General features: G+C 38.4%; 1 protein-coding gene across 1 annotated transcript in view; it reads left to right on the top strand.

Moving 5' to 3' along the window:
* Positions 1-5,072: 5,072 nt before the first annotated feature.
* lrp2b (low density lipoprotein receptor-related protein 2b) overlaps positions 5,073-18,053 on the top strand; it is a 52,124-nt gene continuing 39,143 nt past the window's right edge. Inside the window, exons 1-24 of the mRNA XM_038298833.1 lie at positions 5,073-5,269; positions 6,665-6,775; positions 7,068-7,190; positions 7,676-7,792; positions 7,926-8,036; positions 8,860-8,976; positions 9,059-9,175; positions 10,251-10,394; positions 10,966-11,082; positions 11,319-11,447; positions 11,939-12,108; positions 12,196-12,419; positions 13,261-13,467; positions 13,570-13,772; positions 13,883-14,023; positions 14,385-14,594; positions 14,681-14,873; positions 15,906-16,031; positions 16,167-16,297; positions 16,673-16,810; positions 16,919-17,194; positions 17,275-17,514; positions 17,616-17,738; positions 17,841-17,957. Coding sequence (XP_038154761.1) covers positions 5,200-5,269; positions 6,665-6,775; positions 7,068-7,190; positions 7,676-7,792; positions 7,926-8,036; positions 8,860-8,976; positions 9,059-9,175; positions 10,251-10,394; positions 10,966-11,082; positions 11,319-11,447; positions 11,939-12,108; positions 12,196-12,419; positions 13,261-13,467; positions 13,570-13,772; positions 13,883-14,023; positions 14,385-14,594; positions 14,681-14,873; positions 15,906-16,031; positions 16,167-16,297; positions 16,673-16,810; positions 16,919-17,194; positions 17,275-17,514; positions 17,616-17,738; positions 17,841-17,957 — 3,655 coding nt within the window. The 5' untranslated portion in view covers positions 5,073-5,199. The remainder of the gene's footprint in view (positions 5,270-6,664; positions 6,776-7,067; positions 7,191-7,675; positions 7,793-7,925; positions 8,037-8,859; positions 8,977-9,058; positions 9,176-10,250; positions 10,395-10,965; positions 11,083-11,318; positions 11,448-11,938; positions 12,109-12,195; positions 12,420-13,260; positions 13,468-13,569; positions 13,773-13,882; positions 14,024-14,384; positions 14,595-14,680; positions 14,874-15,905; positions 16,032-16,166; positions 16,298-16,672; positions 16,811-16,918; positions 17,195-17,274; positions 17,515-17,615; positions 17,739-17,840; positions 17,958-18,053) is intronic.

Here is an 18,053-nt window from a genome sequence, read left to right as displayed (position 1 = left end):
AAACAGGTCAAGCTCCAACATCTTTAAACAAAGGTGTTGATGGCAACAGCACAGCTGATATTTCTCTCCAGGATGGTGTCTCAGCCAAACAGGAACAGACCAGATGAAGCTACTATGAGAAAAAGCAGAGAGAGCGTAATGTTAGAAATTAAACTAACAAATTCAACAATTAAATCTTTAACAAAAACTATTTAATAACTGTACTAAACTTTATAACAGATTCCATAAAGTTCCATAAAAAAGAAGAATGTGGTGAAATATAGATGAATATCCTTTTAGAGAACAATGAGGATTTGTTTGTGGAAGTTAGATGATCTGATAGGAAATTTGTTGTTACAGCACTAGTTGTTAGTTTTTCTGACAGTAGGCTGATAGGAAAGGGGGTATGAGAGAGAGGGAGAGACATGGCCACAAGCTGGATTCAAACCTGGGTCAGCCGCGTCGAGGACTGAGGCCTCCGTACATGGGTCGTGCGCACTACCCACTGCACAACCTGCACGCCCCAACATCAGACTCTTGAAGAATTCATCAATAAGACAAAATTGACGGAAATAACACCACAAAGAGGAGTTAAACAGTTGCCCTGGCATAAGCATAGTTGTATAAGCAGATCACGTATTGATTATTAGCCGGCATCTGGCTCAATCCTAGATTATGCAGGACAATGAAAACAAAATGTCTGCTAAGGGTGCAAAACAAAAATGCAAAACAAAACTGTGAAATGAGGTTAAGATGCAAATTCAAACTGGAAGACTCATTCAAGCATCACCTGCATTCAAACACCTCACCATGCACCTCTGCTCCAGCTAGTCACTGTCAAGTCCTCATTCCCCTTCAGCCAACCATCATGTAAAGTTCTGCTTAAAACTCTCTGGTCACAGACTGTCCTGCTCTTCAGCTGAGCTTCGACCCACCTCTAACCCATCTCCTCCATCATGCTCTCCAGCTCGTTCTAGCGTTCCTGTCCTCTGGCTTCCAATCCACCACTTGACCAGGTGGTTGGGGCAGCAGTCTCACCATAGACTCCCAGACTTCCCTCTTTTCAGACACCTTCTCCAGCTCTGCAAGGGGAACACCAAGGCATACTCAGGCCAGTCAAAAGAGATTAGTCTCTTTAGCATGTCCTGGATCGTCCCCTGCGCTTCAATTTGGATGTGCCTGGAACAGCTCTGGGTGAAAGTGTCCTGGAGTTATCTCAAAATGATGTCTGAGCCACCTCAACTGGCTCCTCTCAAGCGTAGGAGAAGCGTCTCTCTCCCTTCTTGAGGCAGGAACTCTCCTTCAGCCTCAAGGGGACAGGCCACCTTTTCCCAGCCAAGAACCATGCCCTGGGACTTGGAGGAGCTGATCATCATCCAGGTACATGTTGTAGGTCTTAGTAGGAGGGATCCAACAGAACCACGTCATCCACATCCAGAGATTGTGTGTTTTAATCTGTTAAATATAAATACTTTAGAGATAGTCTTCCCTTGGAAGGCCTAATTGCCCCACTTGTGCAATATAAGAGCATCACAGGCAGCAAAACTGAAACGGAGCATAATCCTGGCAAAAACCATACTTAACAGCTGCTTCAGTGTTCTTGTGATCAGGGATCTCACAGTTCATATTAACTTCTCTATGGAACAATCTGTTCCAACAGATTTAATTTATAGCAGGATGACCCTGTTGTTCTTTTCCTTTAGTAATCTGACACTGACTAAGCTTCTATTTCATTTATGCTGCCAAAACGCCCTGCTCCTTGTTCCTACTGCAAAGTCATAAAACAGGGAACAAGAATTTCTGTGACAAGGCCATGCACTATAAAAATCCAATAAGGTCAGCAAAAGCTACTTATCAACAGTTTTTACTGATTGTAAATATGGCAATTTTCTGATAAAGCAGGATTAATTTGACATAAAACTGCTGTGCGTTGTATTTTGACAGATGTCTTTGTGCTTTCTTGGAAACGACAAAAATGTGCTGCTTCAGTAAAAATCTATCAATACAAACATAATGCAGAAATAAAATCAACACATGTTCATAATCAAATGTAATTTTCTTACAACAGGAAAGAGGGATGACTTATAGTGGCTCCAGACTGACTGTGTAAGTCTGACGTGGTGCTCAAGGGACATTTCCTGGCATTTCTAAGTAAAGGAAAGCAGCAAGAGCTGAAATTCAATTGCTTTACAGATAAATCCCAGATCAAGTCTTAAGTTCCAAAAATTTGGATGATTGAATTCAGTTAATTTTAATTCTAAATAACTTTATCTGTCGTTAAAGAGAATAAAATTGTTTTAACTCTTATAAGGGTTTCTTTAACAAGCTGTTTTAGATGTTAATACCTGTAGACAGGAAGGAAGGTTGTTGGTCAGAAGGATGCTCATTGGTTTTCCATATGGTTCCTCATTTTATGAAAAATCCCTCTTTAAGCAGCCTCCGACTCTCCTTAATTATACATAACTGCAAAGCAGTTAGAGAAAGCTTTAAATCGGATTTTCTCCACAAATATGACAATCTGGAAATGGTACCTATAAAAACTGAAATGTTTATGTGTAAAAGCTATAGGTGAAAACCTATCATGGCATAACCACACACCTAAACTGACAAATGGGTCAGGAATAGACAGGGAAGAAGGCATTTTTGAAAGAAAGCAGCTGGAAACCCCATTTGCAGCTTGCCACAATATGTGGTACAACGTCACCTGTGCAGATCAACCCCAGCATGGAACATGGTGGTGGCAGCAGCATGCTGTGTCTATGGGCATCTTCAGCAAACTTAAGAAAGTTGGCAGAAATGATGTAAAGAATAATGGAAATAAACACATTGGTACTTGTGATCTTAGAGGATGTAAAATGCTTAAGACCAGGGTAACTGTTCTTCCAGCATTACAATCAGAAGCAACTTTAATTGTTAAGTTTTTGTTCACTAACATGGAATCTGACTTCAGTTTTCCATTCCTCACATTGTTAAAACAACCACAGCACATAGAAAAATGCTTAGGAAGAAAAGATTAAAAGTAGGATAATAGCAGCGTGTTCAACTGTGCAGGTGCAGAGTTTTTATGAAATAATAGTCGGAATGCAGGTTGTGATAGTGCAGAAGGTCTTAACTGGTGTTCATTAAGTTTAACAGAGAACATAGAAAATATGACTTTGTTGGTCCATTTTCATGATCAGCGTTCTATAGTGCTTTCCATAAGTTAAAAATGAGCAAAGCCTTTGACCAGAAGGTTTGGACTTGGCTGAGATGTTAGCTATTCCTTGTTTGGCCCTTGACTTGTGCAGGTCATGGATGTAGGGATGGTCAGCTCTGAGTGTCCTCTCTGAAACCAAAGTGTCTGTTTCAATATAACTGTCCAGTTTTTTTAGATGACCCAAACCCATTGATGTGTACAAAACAGAATAAATGATATGAAGGTTAAAGATGACTAGTGGCTGCTGTTGAAGCTGCACCTGAAAGAGGTCTAAATTTGGCCGGGCCTTCTTCTGAACTGAGTAATGTCTTTACTTGGGAACCAGAGGTGGTCAACACAGTGATTTTAAGGATGTGAGGAGAGATGGGTCCTAAGTGGACAAGTTATTTCAAATGTTTTCTGTAGGTTTGCAGGTTTCTTGTCACCTTGGATCTGCCCAATAAAGGGGAGTCATCTGAGACAGACAGATCGGCTGAGAATAACTTATTGTGCTGTGCCTAAAACATACAACAAAATATTTAATTCCAGGTGTTCATGGATACACACTAATACTAAATACTGAGCTGCAGCTGCAGATATATACTACCCTGATTAAATTGTCTAATCACGTAGTTTCTGACTCTGACACACATGGAAAGGATACCTGGTGCTCTTGAAGCTTTTTCTTTTAAAGTTTACTTTGGTTGTCAGTTATCTTCTTTTTGCTCTTATGTTCTCTGTTTTCTGTTTCTCTAATCCCATACAGGTACTGAAGCAGACTTCTAGGAGTTGCTGTATATCTTCTGTGTTGTCTGTTAGAGTTATTGAATGACAATTGACACATATTAATTTTATAATTGTCATTCAATAACTCTAACATAGTCTATTTTTGCTGTTTTGATTTATTTTCTCTATTTTCATGCACTCTTTCCTGTCTCTGTCTCCCTCCCTCTCTGCCCTTAGTTTTTATCCCTCTCTTTCTTTCTCACCTCCCTTTCCGTGTCCTTTGTATAAGATTTTACTACCCAAATAATATCCAATAAGGTTTATTATACAAATATCAAGTATTCCACAAAATGTTTTAGCTCAAACCATTTAAATATTACATTGTTAAAATGACTCTGCTTAATTCCAGCTCAGATCCAGTGAAGACTTTCTGGTAAAACCTAAAAAGAATTTGTTTTAAAAAGAGGAAGGGACTCAGTCTGCCACCCAGCCTTTATCTTTCTTCTGCAATATTACTGTGAATCGTAAATAATTCACATTTTAGGTACAGTTACATCAAGTCATGTGTTCAGCTTGTTTAGGCTTCAAAGACACTGATTTTAGCTTAGTGGCAGTGATGTAACATAATAGCCAACAGGGTGGTTAATGAGCAATTGGGAAGCATTTTGTAACCCCGTTATAATATATGAGCGATAATAAATTCTGGTCTATGTTTTTAGACTTTTAGGTGCTTTCAACACATCTTTATTTAGGAACAGTTTCCATTTTTTACACCTGAATGTTCTGGGTACTTTACATGCTGCTCAGGGATTCTTCTAAGGGATACCAATGGAAATGATATGAAACTCCTATGCTGGATTTCATAACTATAAAGCATCAATGTATGATGTATGAAAATAAAAAAGTGAATTCAACATGAGGATGAAATGATCAGGAAATATCTGATCGTATCTATCTCAAAAGATATGAATAAACTTAAGTAAAATGACTAGTTCAGTGTTGCAAACTTCCTGCCACAGTGTTACAAAAAGATGACAAGTTGCCTTTTCTTTTTTGCTAGCGTAGACAACATATCTGCAGGTAAAAGTTAATCTTAGATGAAGTTTATGTTAAGTAAAGAGCCATAAAATCCAAAGTCACATTACCAATCTGCTGCCTGCTCAGGCTTTTACATCTCAATCTGAGAGTCATCACCTCACTCCAGATCATTTGCCCTCAGAGAGTCATGGTTGCAGGCTAAGCATGAGTACAGATATTTGGACGAACTAACACCTTAGTAGTGAAACACAGGAGCAACGGCGAGGAAAACTGAGCCTTTGATGATGGACCTGAAAGGTCTTCATCTTCTGTCTCTTCTTCTGCTGTCACAAGGAATTCAACTCGTTCAAGGTAAATATATTTTCAACTCAAAATTTGTTGTACAGTTTCAAGCATATCTAGATCAAGTAAAAGAATAACTTGAAGCGATTGTCAACAAAATTGTCAATTTATTCATTTTCAATAGCATATTTACATTATTTTACTAGACTACTAGAATGTTTGGATGCTTATTATACAAATATGTGAAAAATCTTTCTGAAATAGTTTCATATTTGAAAATTATGTCGTCTTTGTTGTTTTATAAAACTCAAAAGATGTAATATAAACAATGCTTTAAATATATGTATGCAATATAATCAAATTGTATGCAGTTCAATAATTTCTGTTGCTCTAATTCTTAACAAATATCATTTTAAGTTACAAGCTATCATGCAGGACCCGTCATCAGTCTTCTTCATTCCAATCCCACTATAATAAGAATTAGATCAAGATTTGTAAATAGCATCATTTATGTCAGTTATTTAATTCTTGAAATATAACAATAAAAGCTGTTTTTGTTTTTACTATTTTCTCTCTATATCAGAGTTATGCAAAAAAAATCAAATGTTTCATTGTCCATACAAAACCTTTCTTATCACAAAATAAATATTTTCATTTTGAAGATATACCGGTAATCATTTTCAGTTAATCTAATTACATTGCCAAATTTCTATAAACAGCTGATTTTAACTCCGATCTGATAGAAAAATTAATAACATTCTGCAAATTCTCACACTATTAATTGATTTAAAATGACAGTGGGGCATAAGAAAAAAAAAATAATCACGAGTTGCTTGTCTTTTGTGGTGAAAATTTAACTTTTCTTTAAAGGCCAGATCACATGCTTTCAGGTTCAGATGCTGCACATGGAGCGTAAACAGCTCCCATAAACATGGTCATTCATTTGTCAAAGAAACAGTAAAATGTGTTTTTATTCTCATCAAAGTGACACTGACTTCAAAAATTTTAATTAAATGTCATAAAAATAGTAGTAAAGCAAGATTTTCAGGTGTGTCTGTGTCTTCAAACTTCAGCTTTTGGATTGCCACTCAATGCAAACTGGCACAGAACCAACATAATAAAACAAAGGTTTAACAGAAATGATGAACAAAGCAGATTGTTCGTAGTATTATTTGTTTCTCATCCTTTAGGCTTTTGCATAATTTAATCTCATAAAAATACTTGCCTAAAGAGGCAAGGAGATGCTATGCCTAAAGTCTTTCCCCATTTCCCCTATTCAAAATGCGATGAATCGACATCTTACATTTTGCTAAATAAATGTTTCACACTTTCTGATCAGTTTAAACAAAGCTTTTTGATGAACTAATTAAATGGTACCAGATTATAACACATGTTTACACTGAAAATGTGTTGATGAATGTAACACCCCATGCTTTCATATCGGATTCTGTGTGTTCTCTGCAGCAAGTTGTGCCAGTAACGAGTTTCAATGCACCAATGGCCAATGCATCAATATAGAATGGAGATGTGATGGAACGAAAGACTGCACAGATGACTCTGATGAGCTGAACTGCCGTAAGTCCAACTTTTGGTTTCATTCAGGAATTTCAATATGAATATCATTTTTTTCTTCTTTAACACAACGGAGGAGCATTCCTAGTGTGTAAATAGAAGGTATGTGGACTTCTTTTTTTGGCCTTAATTTTTCTATGAAAGAAGTTCAGTTACCTTCCATTTAAGCATTCAGGATTTCCAAACTTGGATGGCTGACAAGCTGCAAGGAAAGAGAAGACATGCGCAAAAGCAAACAAGCAATGAAGGAAGTTGTGGGGGAAAACAGTTCACCTGTTTTCTTTTCTTGCTGCAGCACCTCCATCATGCAGCTCGCAGGAATTCAGGTGTGTGACAAGTGGTGAATGCATCTCACTGGGATTTGTCTGTGACGGGGAAGAAGACTGCGTCGATGGATCTGATGAGCAAAGGACCTGTGGTAAAGATAATCTCTTTAGCCTTTATTTTCAAGCAGACATTTCAGGTTTTGTTCCTGCTGTTTCAAGGTGAACACATATAACTGATAGAAATTACATATGATACAATGCAAACTTTTACTGGAGTAGTAAGAAGCTTGAGAAAAGGTTTGCAGCCATGCAGGATTAAACCCACTAGGTGGCCCCATCAGCTTACTGTTCAATTTTTGGCACAGTCTGAATTTAGGTAAAAGCAATTAACAGATGAAAAACTCAAAGCCCCAGCAAATGTCTGGACCTGTTAAGAACATAGAAAAATAAAGAGAAAAAGTATCATAAGTTTTAGGAGATAATACTTATCTTTTTTATATTTGTATATCATTTTTGATTAAAAAAGACTGGAGGCATTATTCATAGTATGACAGAGGTTTCATGATAAACTATAAATCATTTGTTGCTGATGAAGACCTAATTCAGTCAGAACACAGTTGACCTTGCACTTTTTCAGGTGGACGCACCTGTAATCCAGACCAATTCACCTGCCAGGAGGGTCAGTGCATCCCCAGCAAATACAGATGTGACCATGTGACAGACTGTGTGGACAACTCTGATGAGAGGAACTGCGGTAGGCCTTCCATCTTTACCATTTATCCCACTGTAATCATTTGCTTTCTAGTGATGTCTCACACTTATTTTATTTTTAACATTTTCCCAGGCTTAGGCTCTTATTTATTTATTTATTTATTTATTTTTTACAGATTATCCACAATGCACCCAGAAGACATGTGCTAATGGAGCCTGTTACAATAACTCACAGCACTGCAATGGACTACAGGACTGCAGAGACGGATCAGATGAGACCAACTGCAGTGCGTAGACTAAAATCAGCACCATTCTATTTTTTGATAGGCTACAGATAGATGGATTAGACATGAAACCCTTTGAAGGAACTCAATAGTTTAGCCACACAGGACTAGACCAAACACAAAAACATTACCTTTAAAGTAGAACTAGGCCTGTCTATAGGTTATATGATAAACACCACTAACTTATTTTAGGACAAATCTTTTTAGTGGAATTTGGGACAATGTCAGATAATTGGTCATCTTTTATTGAGATATATTTGTGAAGAAAAAAGCTCAAACAACAAAATACTAAATTCTTAAAATCAGATTGTAATTGCCAGTCAAAGAATGAGGATTATTGATGCATTTTTATGCAGTAATCATGACATTTCCTTTAAGCAGAAAATAAAGGACATTATTAGTTGTTTTTTTATGCTTATCCGTCAAATTAAATCAGAGACATTGATCTGCATTAATATTTCAGCATTCATGGGAGACCCCATAAATCCCAAAGCACCGGATTACTTTACTTTTCCCTTGGGTTGGCACTAAGGCGTATTAAAACAAGATGGTTTGATTCTTTTCACCTGTAAAATATTTAGTACAGAACATATTAAAGAGTCTGAATAGCTTTGGGGAAACCAAGGAAGCAATAAATTCTGTGTGCCAAGTCATTATGAACTGGGCTTGGTTCTAAAAATGCTCAAAGAAGTCCTAATATTACTCAAGGATGAACTTAAGGAAAACCTATCTATATGTGCACCATTTATCTGATGTTTATAATGTTTAATAAGTTAAATAGTAGTTTAATCTGTTATTAAAAGGCTCTCTACATTTGCTTTTTCAGCCACTGAACACTGTCCACTCCACCAGTTTGAGTGTGCAAACGGCTTTTGTATCCCAATACCGTTTGTGTGTGACCACTGGAATGACTGTGGGGATGACAGCGATGAGCAAGGCTGTGGTAATTAACATTTTTAAATATAAGAAATAGCAACATTTGCCAATCAACCCACTGAAACCTGTTAAACATCTCCAAATTGCAGAATACCAAAGCTGCAGTGGAAACCAGTTCACTTGTTCCAGTGGCCGCTGCATTCCTCAGAACTGGGTGTGCGACAAGTTTAACGACTGTGGAGATTTCAGTGATGAGAGGGGATGTGGTGAGAAGCATCTTGACTTCCATTTGGGCTTTACTGACTCTTTTGAACATAGCATTGTACTCAAAACACTTCTGAGTAGATTATTGCAGGATTAAACTATTCAGAAATACCTTTAAACCACCCCCCCTACCTAAATAACCTTAAATTATTAATGCAGAGGTAAATAGAATATGCCTCTGGTTATGAAATTCTGTCAAACATAGTTTTTGGAATATTCATTATCTTAATCCAAGGTATTTTGCTGAGTCTCAAATGGTGTTCTTTAATAAATGTGCCATAATTTTAAAACAAACTGTCCATGTTCGATCTCCCTCGGCAAAGTAGTTTCTGAAGTGTACAGGCAGTCGTCAAAAACACTGGAATACCTTTCCTTTCTTTTATTAAAGACAGGAGAACTCTTGTATACAATATTGAGTAATTATTTAAAAAATACAGTTGATCTTTTTTTTTCATTTCAAAACTTGAACTACAGCAAATCATTTTGATAATTTTAATAACATTAATGCAATTGTCCTTTAATTAAATAAAAAAATTGTTCCAATGTAAGAATCTTGCAATATAACAGTTATAACCCATGGTTAAATAGTTTAACAGCTGATAGTTTGATCTTACATTAAGTATTGTTGCACTGATACCGATACTGCACTAAAATGGTGGTATCGGTGCCCTATTTGCTGGTACTCGCAGATACTGATTTGTTTGAGAGCCAAAAGTTTATTCAACTATTTTCAACCATTCCAGGTAGGCAATAAAAAGTTCTACTGGATTCACTTTGTATAAGTCTTTTTCCGGCTTCACAAAGGTAGGCAGCAGCTTGACAAAGCCATGATGGCAATTATTTTACATCCAAGCAGTATGCAGTTCTTCATATATACACACAAACACATCAATTTCAAACAGATGGTATCGGTATGTTAATGGTATCGGCCGATACTGCAAAGCCAGATATCGGGTATCGGTATAGGGGTCAAAAAAGGGTATCGGCGCAACACTAACATTAAGTAAAATGTAGCTTTTACTCTACGCTACTTTTTCCTCATATATCTGTACTTATGTAAGGTTTTTGGGCTTTCAGATAGTGACTCACGAGACTGTTACCCTGGTGAGTGGGGTTGCCCAGGATCAACAGCATGCATACCATTCAATCAAGTGTGTGATGGTCAACCAGACTGTCCTGGAGGAACAGATGAGACCAACACTACAGCGGAGCAAACGTGTGGTACGTTTAGGAATGGAGATAGTAAAAAAAAATAATAAATAAAAAAATACTGACAATACACTCAGGATTCCTATGCAGTCTGATAAACCATAGAAAAATATTAAGATAATACAATATGATTTAAAATTAAGGTAAGTGTTAAAAAAATAAATGATTAGCAATGTGTAATTCCAGACTTTACTTTCCAATCCACTCTTTAAAAGCTTTATTCATTCATCCATCCATCCATTCGTGAGAATGTTGTACAGATTCAGCACATTCCTTTGGTGGTAAACCCAGGTGCTGAGGTTTTAAACATGGCATACTAAACTCATAACCTATCATTTTGTAAGATCATAATGTAATCACAACTATCCTCTTATATTCCCTGCATTTACACACTCTCAGTTTAAGATTAACATTTGTTGGTTTGCAGTTCTCTGTAAATTCTGACAATAATTCTGGTTATGCTGACGTTCTTGTGATAATGTTCTCTGTTATCTTCTTCCTGTTGATAACGGACCTATAAAAGGAAACAGTAGCCAGAACTAGATTTGGACATAATGTGGACCTGTTTCTTTTTTATTCTCAGGGCTGGACCGATGCTCTGCACTGAGCTGCGAGTATCTCTGCCACCCTTCTCCTCAGGGTGGTGCATGTTACTGTCCTGAAGGATTTATAGTAGCAAATGACAGCCGTTCCTGTGAAGGTGAGTCACATGTCTTATTTATATGTGTAGATTCCACCACTCTAAAGAAGAAATTAATCAATCAATGCACCCCTGATAACACAGAAAACCTATTCTGCTTTGGTCTGTTCATTTAACCCATGAGTCAGCATTAAACAGTTAAATTTACAGCCTTAATTTCACAGTTCCCTGGTTATAGATCCTCTCTATCAATCCTTAATGAGTTAAACATTTAATATGCGTGCTCCCCTCCACAGATTATAATGATTGTGAGATCTGGGGGATCTGTGACCAGCTCTGCGAGGACCGTCCTGGGACACACCACTGTAGCTGTGCAGATGGATACTTCTTAGAACAGGGTCACCTCTGTAAAGCCAATGTCTCAGGTACATCAACATCAGATCAAAGGTTTTTATAAAACATATGTTTTAGACCAGTGTTTTTCAACCCTGGTCCTCAAGGCACACTGCTCTGCATGTTTTGGATGTTTCTGATCTTCAGCACACCTGATTCAGATGACTGCAGTTCAGCAAAGCCTGATAATCTGCTATCAATTGATAACAGGTGTGTGAAAGCTGGGAAACATCTAAAACATGCAGGGTAGGGTGCCTTGAGGACCAGGGTTGAAAAACACTGTTTTAGACCATAAACTCAAGATCCAATGACAACAAGTTGTAAATTTGTTGTACTGCACTCTGCGAATGAAGTTCCAAGAGGTTAGAAAGAGATTCAAAGGCCTTTAGCATCATACATCCTTTACTATGCTTATCAACAGTTAAGCCGGTGTACCTATTACGCCTTTTATTTTCAGCTGGAAGCAATTTTTGCTGACGAAAATGTTTAAAATGCCCCCTTATGATTGTTTGTATGCTTTTAGCTGGGCTGCCACAGCTCATTTTTACCAACGGGGGTGATGTGATGATGGCTGATGTTCATGGACGCTTTGCCAGAACTCTGGTGCCAGCACAGGGCAGAGGTTATGCTGTTGGGGTGGCCTACAACTATCGAAGTAATTTAGTTTTCTGGAGTGATACAACAACCAAAAAGGTCTGTAGGTTCATCTTCAACTCCGTTTAGATGACTGCAAATATAAGGTTCATATGTGCAGAGCTTTAACTTCAAATCCTTTTCTAGGTTTATTCAGCTAGCTATGATGGGGGAAACATCAAGGAAATTCTAACCACTGCAGTCCCAAATGTCCAAAATCTTGCAGTGGACTGGATCAACTTAAAACTTTATGTCTTGGATGGCACTCTGGAGAGAATTGATGCATGCGACTTTGATGGAGACAACCGAGTCACGTTGGTGGCTGAAAACCTGGAGACTCCTCATGGACTCGCCCTGGATCCAACAATGGGGTGAGCTGAAATGCTTTAGTCAAATAAAACCACATTCATCGTTGGGTTGAAGCTGAGGCTCGTGGCTATTTTGGGGAATTTATAAAGATACAATGAAGGGGATTTGCAAAGATAAGAATCCACTAATTAGCAGAGATGGCAAAAGTACTCACTTTCCGTACTTGAGTAAAAGTACAGATACCTGTGTTAAAAAATACTCTGGTAAAAGTGGAAGTACTGATTTAACTTCTTTACTTGAGTAAAAGTAACAAAGTACAGGCTTGTAAATTTACTTAAAGTATAAAAGTAAAAGTAGAAACCACTTTTTTCATGCCGTTGCCTACATTTTAAATGGATGTCTGCCAATAGGACTAGATCTCCGCTGTGTTCATTTTCAATCATCTCGTCGTCCATGCTACTATGCTAACGCCACCGCCACCAAGCTGCAATGATTTGCCGCCAATGAATACCGCCGAATCTGTCGATTCATCTTGTAGTGGTGCGTCAAATGCAACGTAGAATCCCATCCAATTAGATTGAATTTGGTATTGATGACGTGAAAAATAATAACGGTAACTCCATTGAAATGATTCAAAACTAAAGTAACGAGCCAATTTTTTTAAATGTAAGGAGTAGAAAGTACAGATATTTGTGTAAAAATGTAAGGAGTAGAAGTAAAAAGTCGCCATAAAAATAAGTAGTAGAGTAAAGTAAAAATATCAGAAAAATCTACTTGAGTACAGTAATGAAGTATTTGTACTTCGTTACTTCCCATCTCTGCTAATTAGTCGTATCATCTTATTTCTTGATGTCTTGCCCCATGAGATACCTTGATGTATTTGTTGTTTTCTTCGATTTGCAGCTACATGTTTTTCACAGACAAAGGTCTCAGCCAGGAGAAAACCAAGCTCGAGCGTGCCTTCATGGATGGCAGTAATCGCTTCGAGCTCGTCAAAAAAGGGCTTGGCACACCCACTGCCCTCACTCTTGACATTATAACAAAGAGGGTCTACTGGTCTGACAGCCACTTTGACACAGTGGAGACTGTCACATACAGTGGTCTGGACAGGTAGGGTTTGTTTGTTCGTTTGCTTTTGTTACAATCTTAGGGGGGAGCCAATCTGCCTGTTTTGTTCTTGATCTAACTCCTAAAATGTTTATTCTTTTTCAGGAAAATGGTCCTCAATGGTGCAACACAGTCTCCACATCCCTTTGGGATGACTGTGTTTGAAAACCATGTCTTCTTTACTGACTGGAGCAAGATGGGGGTGATCAGATCCAATCGGTTCAATGGCAGCAATCCAACCCTCCTCTATCGTACAGCCAATCGGCCAGGACACGTTGACATTTCACACCCTGTCATGCAGCCTCTCGGTGAGAAGATACACATTCATATATGTTCATGTTATAACATGCGATACAGGAAACCGACAGTCCGATGATGAAAGGTGACTAACAATGATCCAATATATCTTTTGTTGCAGTGATGAACCCATGCGGTAGAAACAACGGGGGTTGCCAGCATATTTGCATATTAAGTCACCGCACAGATAATGATGGTTTGGGTTTCCGATGCAAGTGTCGCTATGGTTATGATCTGCAGGCTGACCGTCAAACCTGCTTTAGTGAGTTTCTGGTTTCTCTTACCCCTGATTTCCCAAAATCTTTCAGGTTTTGCTTATTCAACGATGAAACTGCAAGAGAAAATTTAAATAAATAACTTCCAAATTTCTCCAATTATTTAATGTTCATAATTGAAGGGGATTTTTGTTTTGTTAGCCTAGAATGTTATCTGTCCCTTCTTTGTGTAACAACAACAACAAAACATTTTTGCATTTTTGGTACAGAAAGCGCATAAGTCATTTAGGGAAAATGAAACTGCTGTTAAATGAGAAGCTAGAAACAAGAAAAAAAGAAAAGCTGGCATCATCAGTGGATGCTTCCTTAATTAAAAAAAATTTAACCACAGCCTTTCTCTTTCTACAGAGGTTAAGGACTTCTTGTTGGTGGCCTCCTCTTTGGCCATACGTGGAATCCCTCTGAATTTATCTCTCCAGGAGGACATCACTCTTCCTCTGAATGGATTAGCATCCTCCTTTTCTGGCTCCGCCGTGGAATTTGATGGCAGTGAGGAGGCCGTGTTTTACAACGACAGGGCCAAAGGACTCGTTTACAAGTCAAACCTCAATGGCACTGGTAAGTTTATGAGATATGTTGTGTTGCGCAAATCTTGTTAGTGTTTTGGTGCCTTCCTTATACTCATAGACTTTTAATACCATCAGTTCAGCAGATTTTGACTGGATACAGAGTGGGATCTGTTGATGCGATGGCTTATGACTGGACCTCCAAGGTTTTGTTCTGGACCACATCAACGTACAGGGCAGTGGTGGCCTTCAGAATCACAGACAAGTCTAGAAGGGACATTGTTACCGGGCTGAGATATCCAAAGGGTATTGCAATGCATCCAAGTGCTGGGTGAGTGCTTCAAACGATGAAGAACATTACTGAAGAATAGTTTTAACAAATTTATTCATAAAAATACAAATTCATATAGTAGGAACCACCCAAATAGCAGATGTCATTTTGATGGTTTTCATCCTAAATCTAGTCGGTCCTTCATAGTCTTAAATTTAGTCCAGAAATAGTTGTTGAAAATTGGTTGTGTTTGGTCGGTCTGTCCTACTTCAGTCCAATAATAGACATTGAAAAGACGTTGCAAACTGGGTTTGATCTTGTCTATGATCTGAAAACTGTGGCTTTTCACTTTTCAACCAAATATAGACGTCGTTTGGACGTAAATCCTGTTGTGTTTTCAATGTCTCTTTAACCAATTTTTGTTTGGTGGGTACATTTTGTATGAAGTTCCTCACTTCTGATGCTTTCTGTGCTACTCATATTTAAAGCCACACATCAGCGGTGGGAACTCTAGTCATTGAGCATTCTGTACCTTTAAGATGTGTCCTCGGTCCAATACACCTGAATCAATGCCTAAATTACCTCTTCAGTATGTAGACAATTTCTGCAGAGTCCTGATTATCAAGTATTTGATTGGGTGTTGGACCAAGAACACATTTATGCCAGAGGATTCTGGACCTCTAGGACTGGATTTGTCCACCCCTGCTTTACATGAGGTTGAAAGCGTGCAGCTCTGGAGATTCTTTAGTTAGGACAGCAAAGCAGTTTAGAGTTACACAGGGAATATTGTTGGAGGAAAATTCAGGGAAATCCTGGGAAAAAAACAGCTAAAGGCTGCAAAATACATCAGTAAACCAGGAAACTAAACACTGGTGCTGAGATTGACCTCTTATCAGAAAAAAACACATAAACATGGTTTAGACCAAAAAATGTTCCTGCATTGTAAAACCCTGGCCAGACCCCAAATCTCATCAGAATACAGCAAGATTTAAAAAAAGAAAATGATTTACACCGATTCTCTTGATCTATTCTGACAGACAACAATTTTTCTTTTCCTGTCCTTTTATTGCTTAATCAAATGTTTTCCCACAGATATTTGTTCTGGTCTGACTGGTATCGTCCGGCAGTCATAATGAGAGCCTACCCTGATGGTAGCAATGCCATTCCTCTGGTTAACACAACACTGGGGAGCCCTTATGGACTCGCTCTTGATTATGTGTAAGACACCAATAATATATTTTGTTTATCTGGTCACCTCCAGCTATTTCTTCTCAAATAGGGTGAATAAGACCTGCCATACTTGCATGCAATCACTAATGTCACCAAGGGCTTAGCTGTGGTTTCTGTTTTCAGAATGGACAGGTTGTACTGGGTGGATTCCCTCCTCGATCAGGTTGGCCACATCAGCATTGAAGGAACTGACAGACAGACATTTACCAGCATCGGGCAGATCACCCAGCCGTACTCTTTGACAGTTTATTCAGGTGATCTTATAAACTGCAAGAAAATGTTTTTTAAAATATGGTTCATGGTGTAACAAATACAACCGTATGCTGCAATTAAAAAGACTCAGAAATTAAGTCCTTGAGATATACTTCCTGATGTGAAAATGTAACCTATTTACCAATTGATCTTCATAGTAGCCTGATCTTATTGTAAATATATATAAAAATATAATATATATATATATATATATATATATATATATATATATATATATATATATATATATATATATATATATATATATATATATATATATATATATATGTATCATTGTTGCTTTCTTGCTAACAGGAATAGGGTGTTTTACAGTGATAGCAAGTAAAAAAAACTGACATATCTTTTCTGTCCTGTAGATTATCTCTATATATCTGATACAAGGACTAGAGCAATATTTGAGATGAGGAAAAGGGATGCAGGTGGAAGCATTATGATCAGACAAGGAGTCACCGGAATAATGAACCTCAAGGCCTACACAGCTGACCTCCACAGCAGTAAGTTCACACAAAGCGAAGCACTGTAATATTCTGTTAAGAAGCTTAAATTGAATATATTACCAAGAGAGACACCTGTTTACCTTCTATTTGTTCTCGCTCCTTCAGCCTACAAAAGCCGCTGCAATACAGTACCAAATGGACTCTGCAGTCACTTCTGTTTCCCAACTCCCTCTTTCACCCGGGTGTGTGGCTGTCCATACGGTATGAAACTTGATGCCAATCAGAGGGATTGCATCAAGGACGATTCTGTCCCTCCACCTGAGACCTGTGGAGACTATTCCTTTGAGTGCGATGAAGGACGCTGCAGGCCCAACTCTTACCGCTGCGATGGCATTTTTGACTGTGTAGATAAAACTGATGAGGCCAACTGTACTGACACAGGTAAATTGGGAGCAACTATATGCTACATCTAAATGTGTACTTGAAATAAATAAACTTTAAGCCCCATGCATTCTTACCAGGTGGGACCTGCTCTCCGTATGCTTTCACCTGTGACAACAAGCACTGCATATACTCCAGCTGGCGCTGTGACGGCTTCGACGACTGTGGTGATGGTTCAGATGAAACAGACTGTCCCACTCGTGTCCCGACCACCTGTTCAGCTTCCTACTTCACCTGTGATAATGACAAGTGCATTTCCAAAAACTGGGTGTGTGATGGTGACAATGACTGCGGCGATGGCTCAGATGAGCAAAACTGCGGTATGTTTTTATCTACGCCTAGTTCTGTGATCCTTTGAAAGTTTGCACACTTGTATATGACATTTAGGTCTGTTAAATGAAGAGCTTTGTCTTTCTTTAAGGGTCTACCATCAGCTCATGCCCTCCTGGCTTCTTCTTGTGCCCGGACCACCGCTGTCTCAGTAGCTATTATGTGTGTGATGGAGACCAGGACTGCTTGGATGGCTCAGATGAAAAGAACTGTGGTACGCATCTGTTTTTTTAATGTTTTAATTTCAAGAAAAGGTAGCTTCTGGTGTTTCTTAGATTTTCCCTGTCTCACTTCTCCCCTGCCCGATTCCTTACAGAGTTCTCCTGCCAGTCCTATGAGTTTGCCTGTGCCAGCGGGGACCAGTGTATCAGCTCCTATTATCGTTGTGATGGCGTGTCCGACTGCAGGGACCATTCAGATGAACAAGGCTGTCGTATGTTAACTAAAAAAGCATACATACAGATTCGTTGATGGTCAGATGTTCCCTCATTGGCATGAATGTCATATAATTTAGATGCATCTGTTTGTT

The sequence above is a fragment of the Cyprinodon tularosa genome, unplaced genomic scaffold (assembly GCF_016077235.1).
Source record: "Cyprinodon tularosa strain WSP-4 unplaced genomic scaffold, ASM1607723v1 ctg416, whole genome shotgun sequence".
Lineage (NCBI taxonomy): Eukaryota > Metazoa > Chordata > Actinopteri > Cyprinodontiformes > Cyprinodontidae > Cyprinodon > Cyprinodon tularosa.
This window is presented reverse-complemented; position numbering and strand designations above follow the sequence as displayed.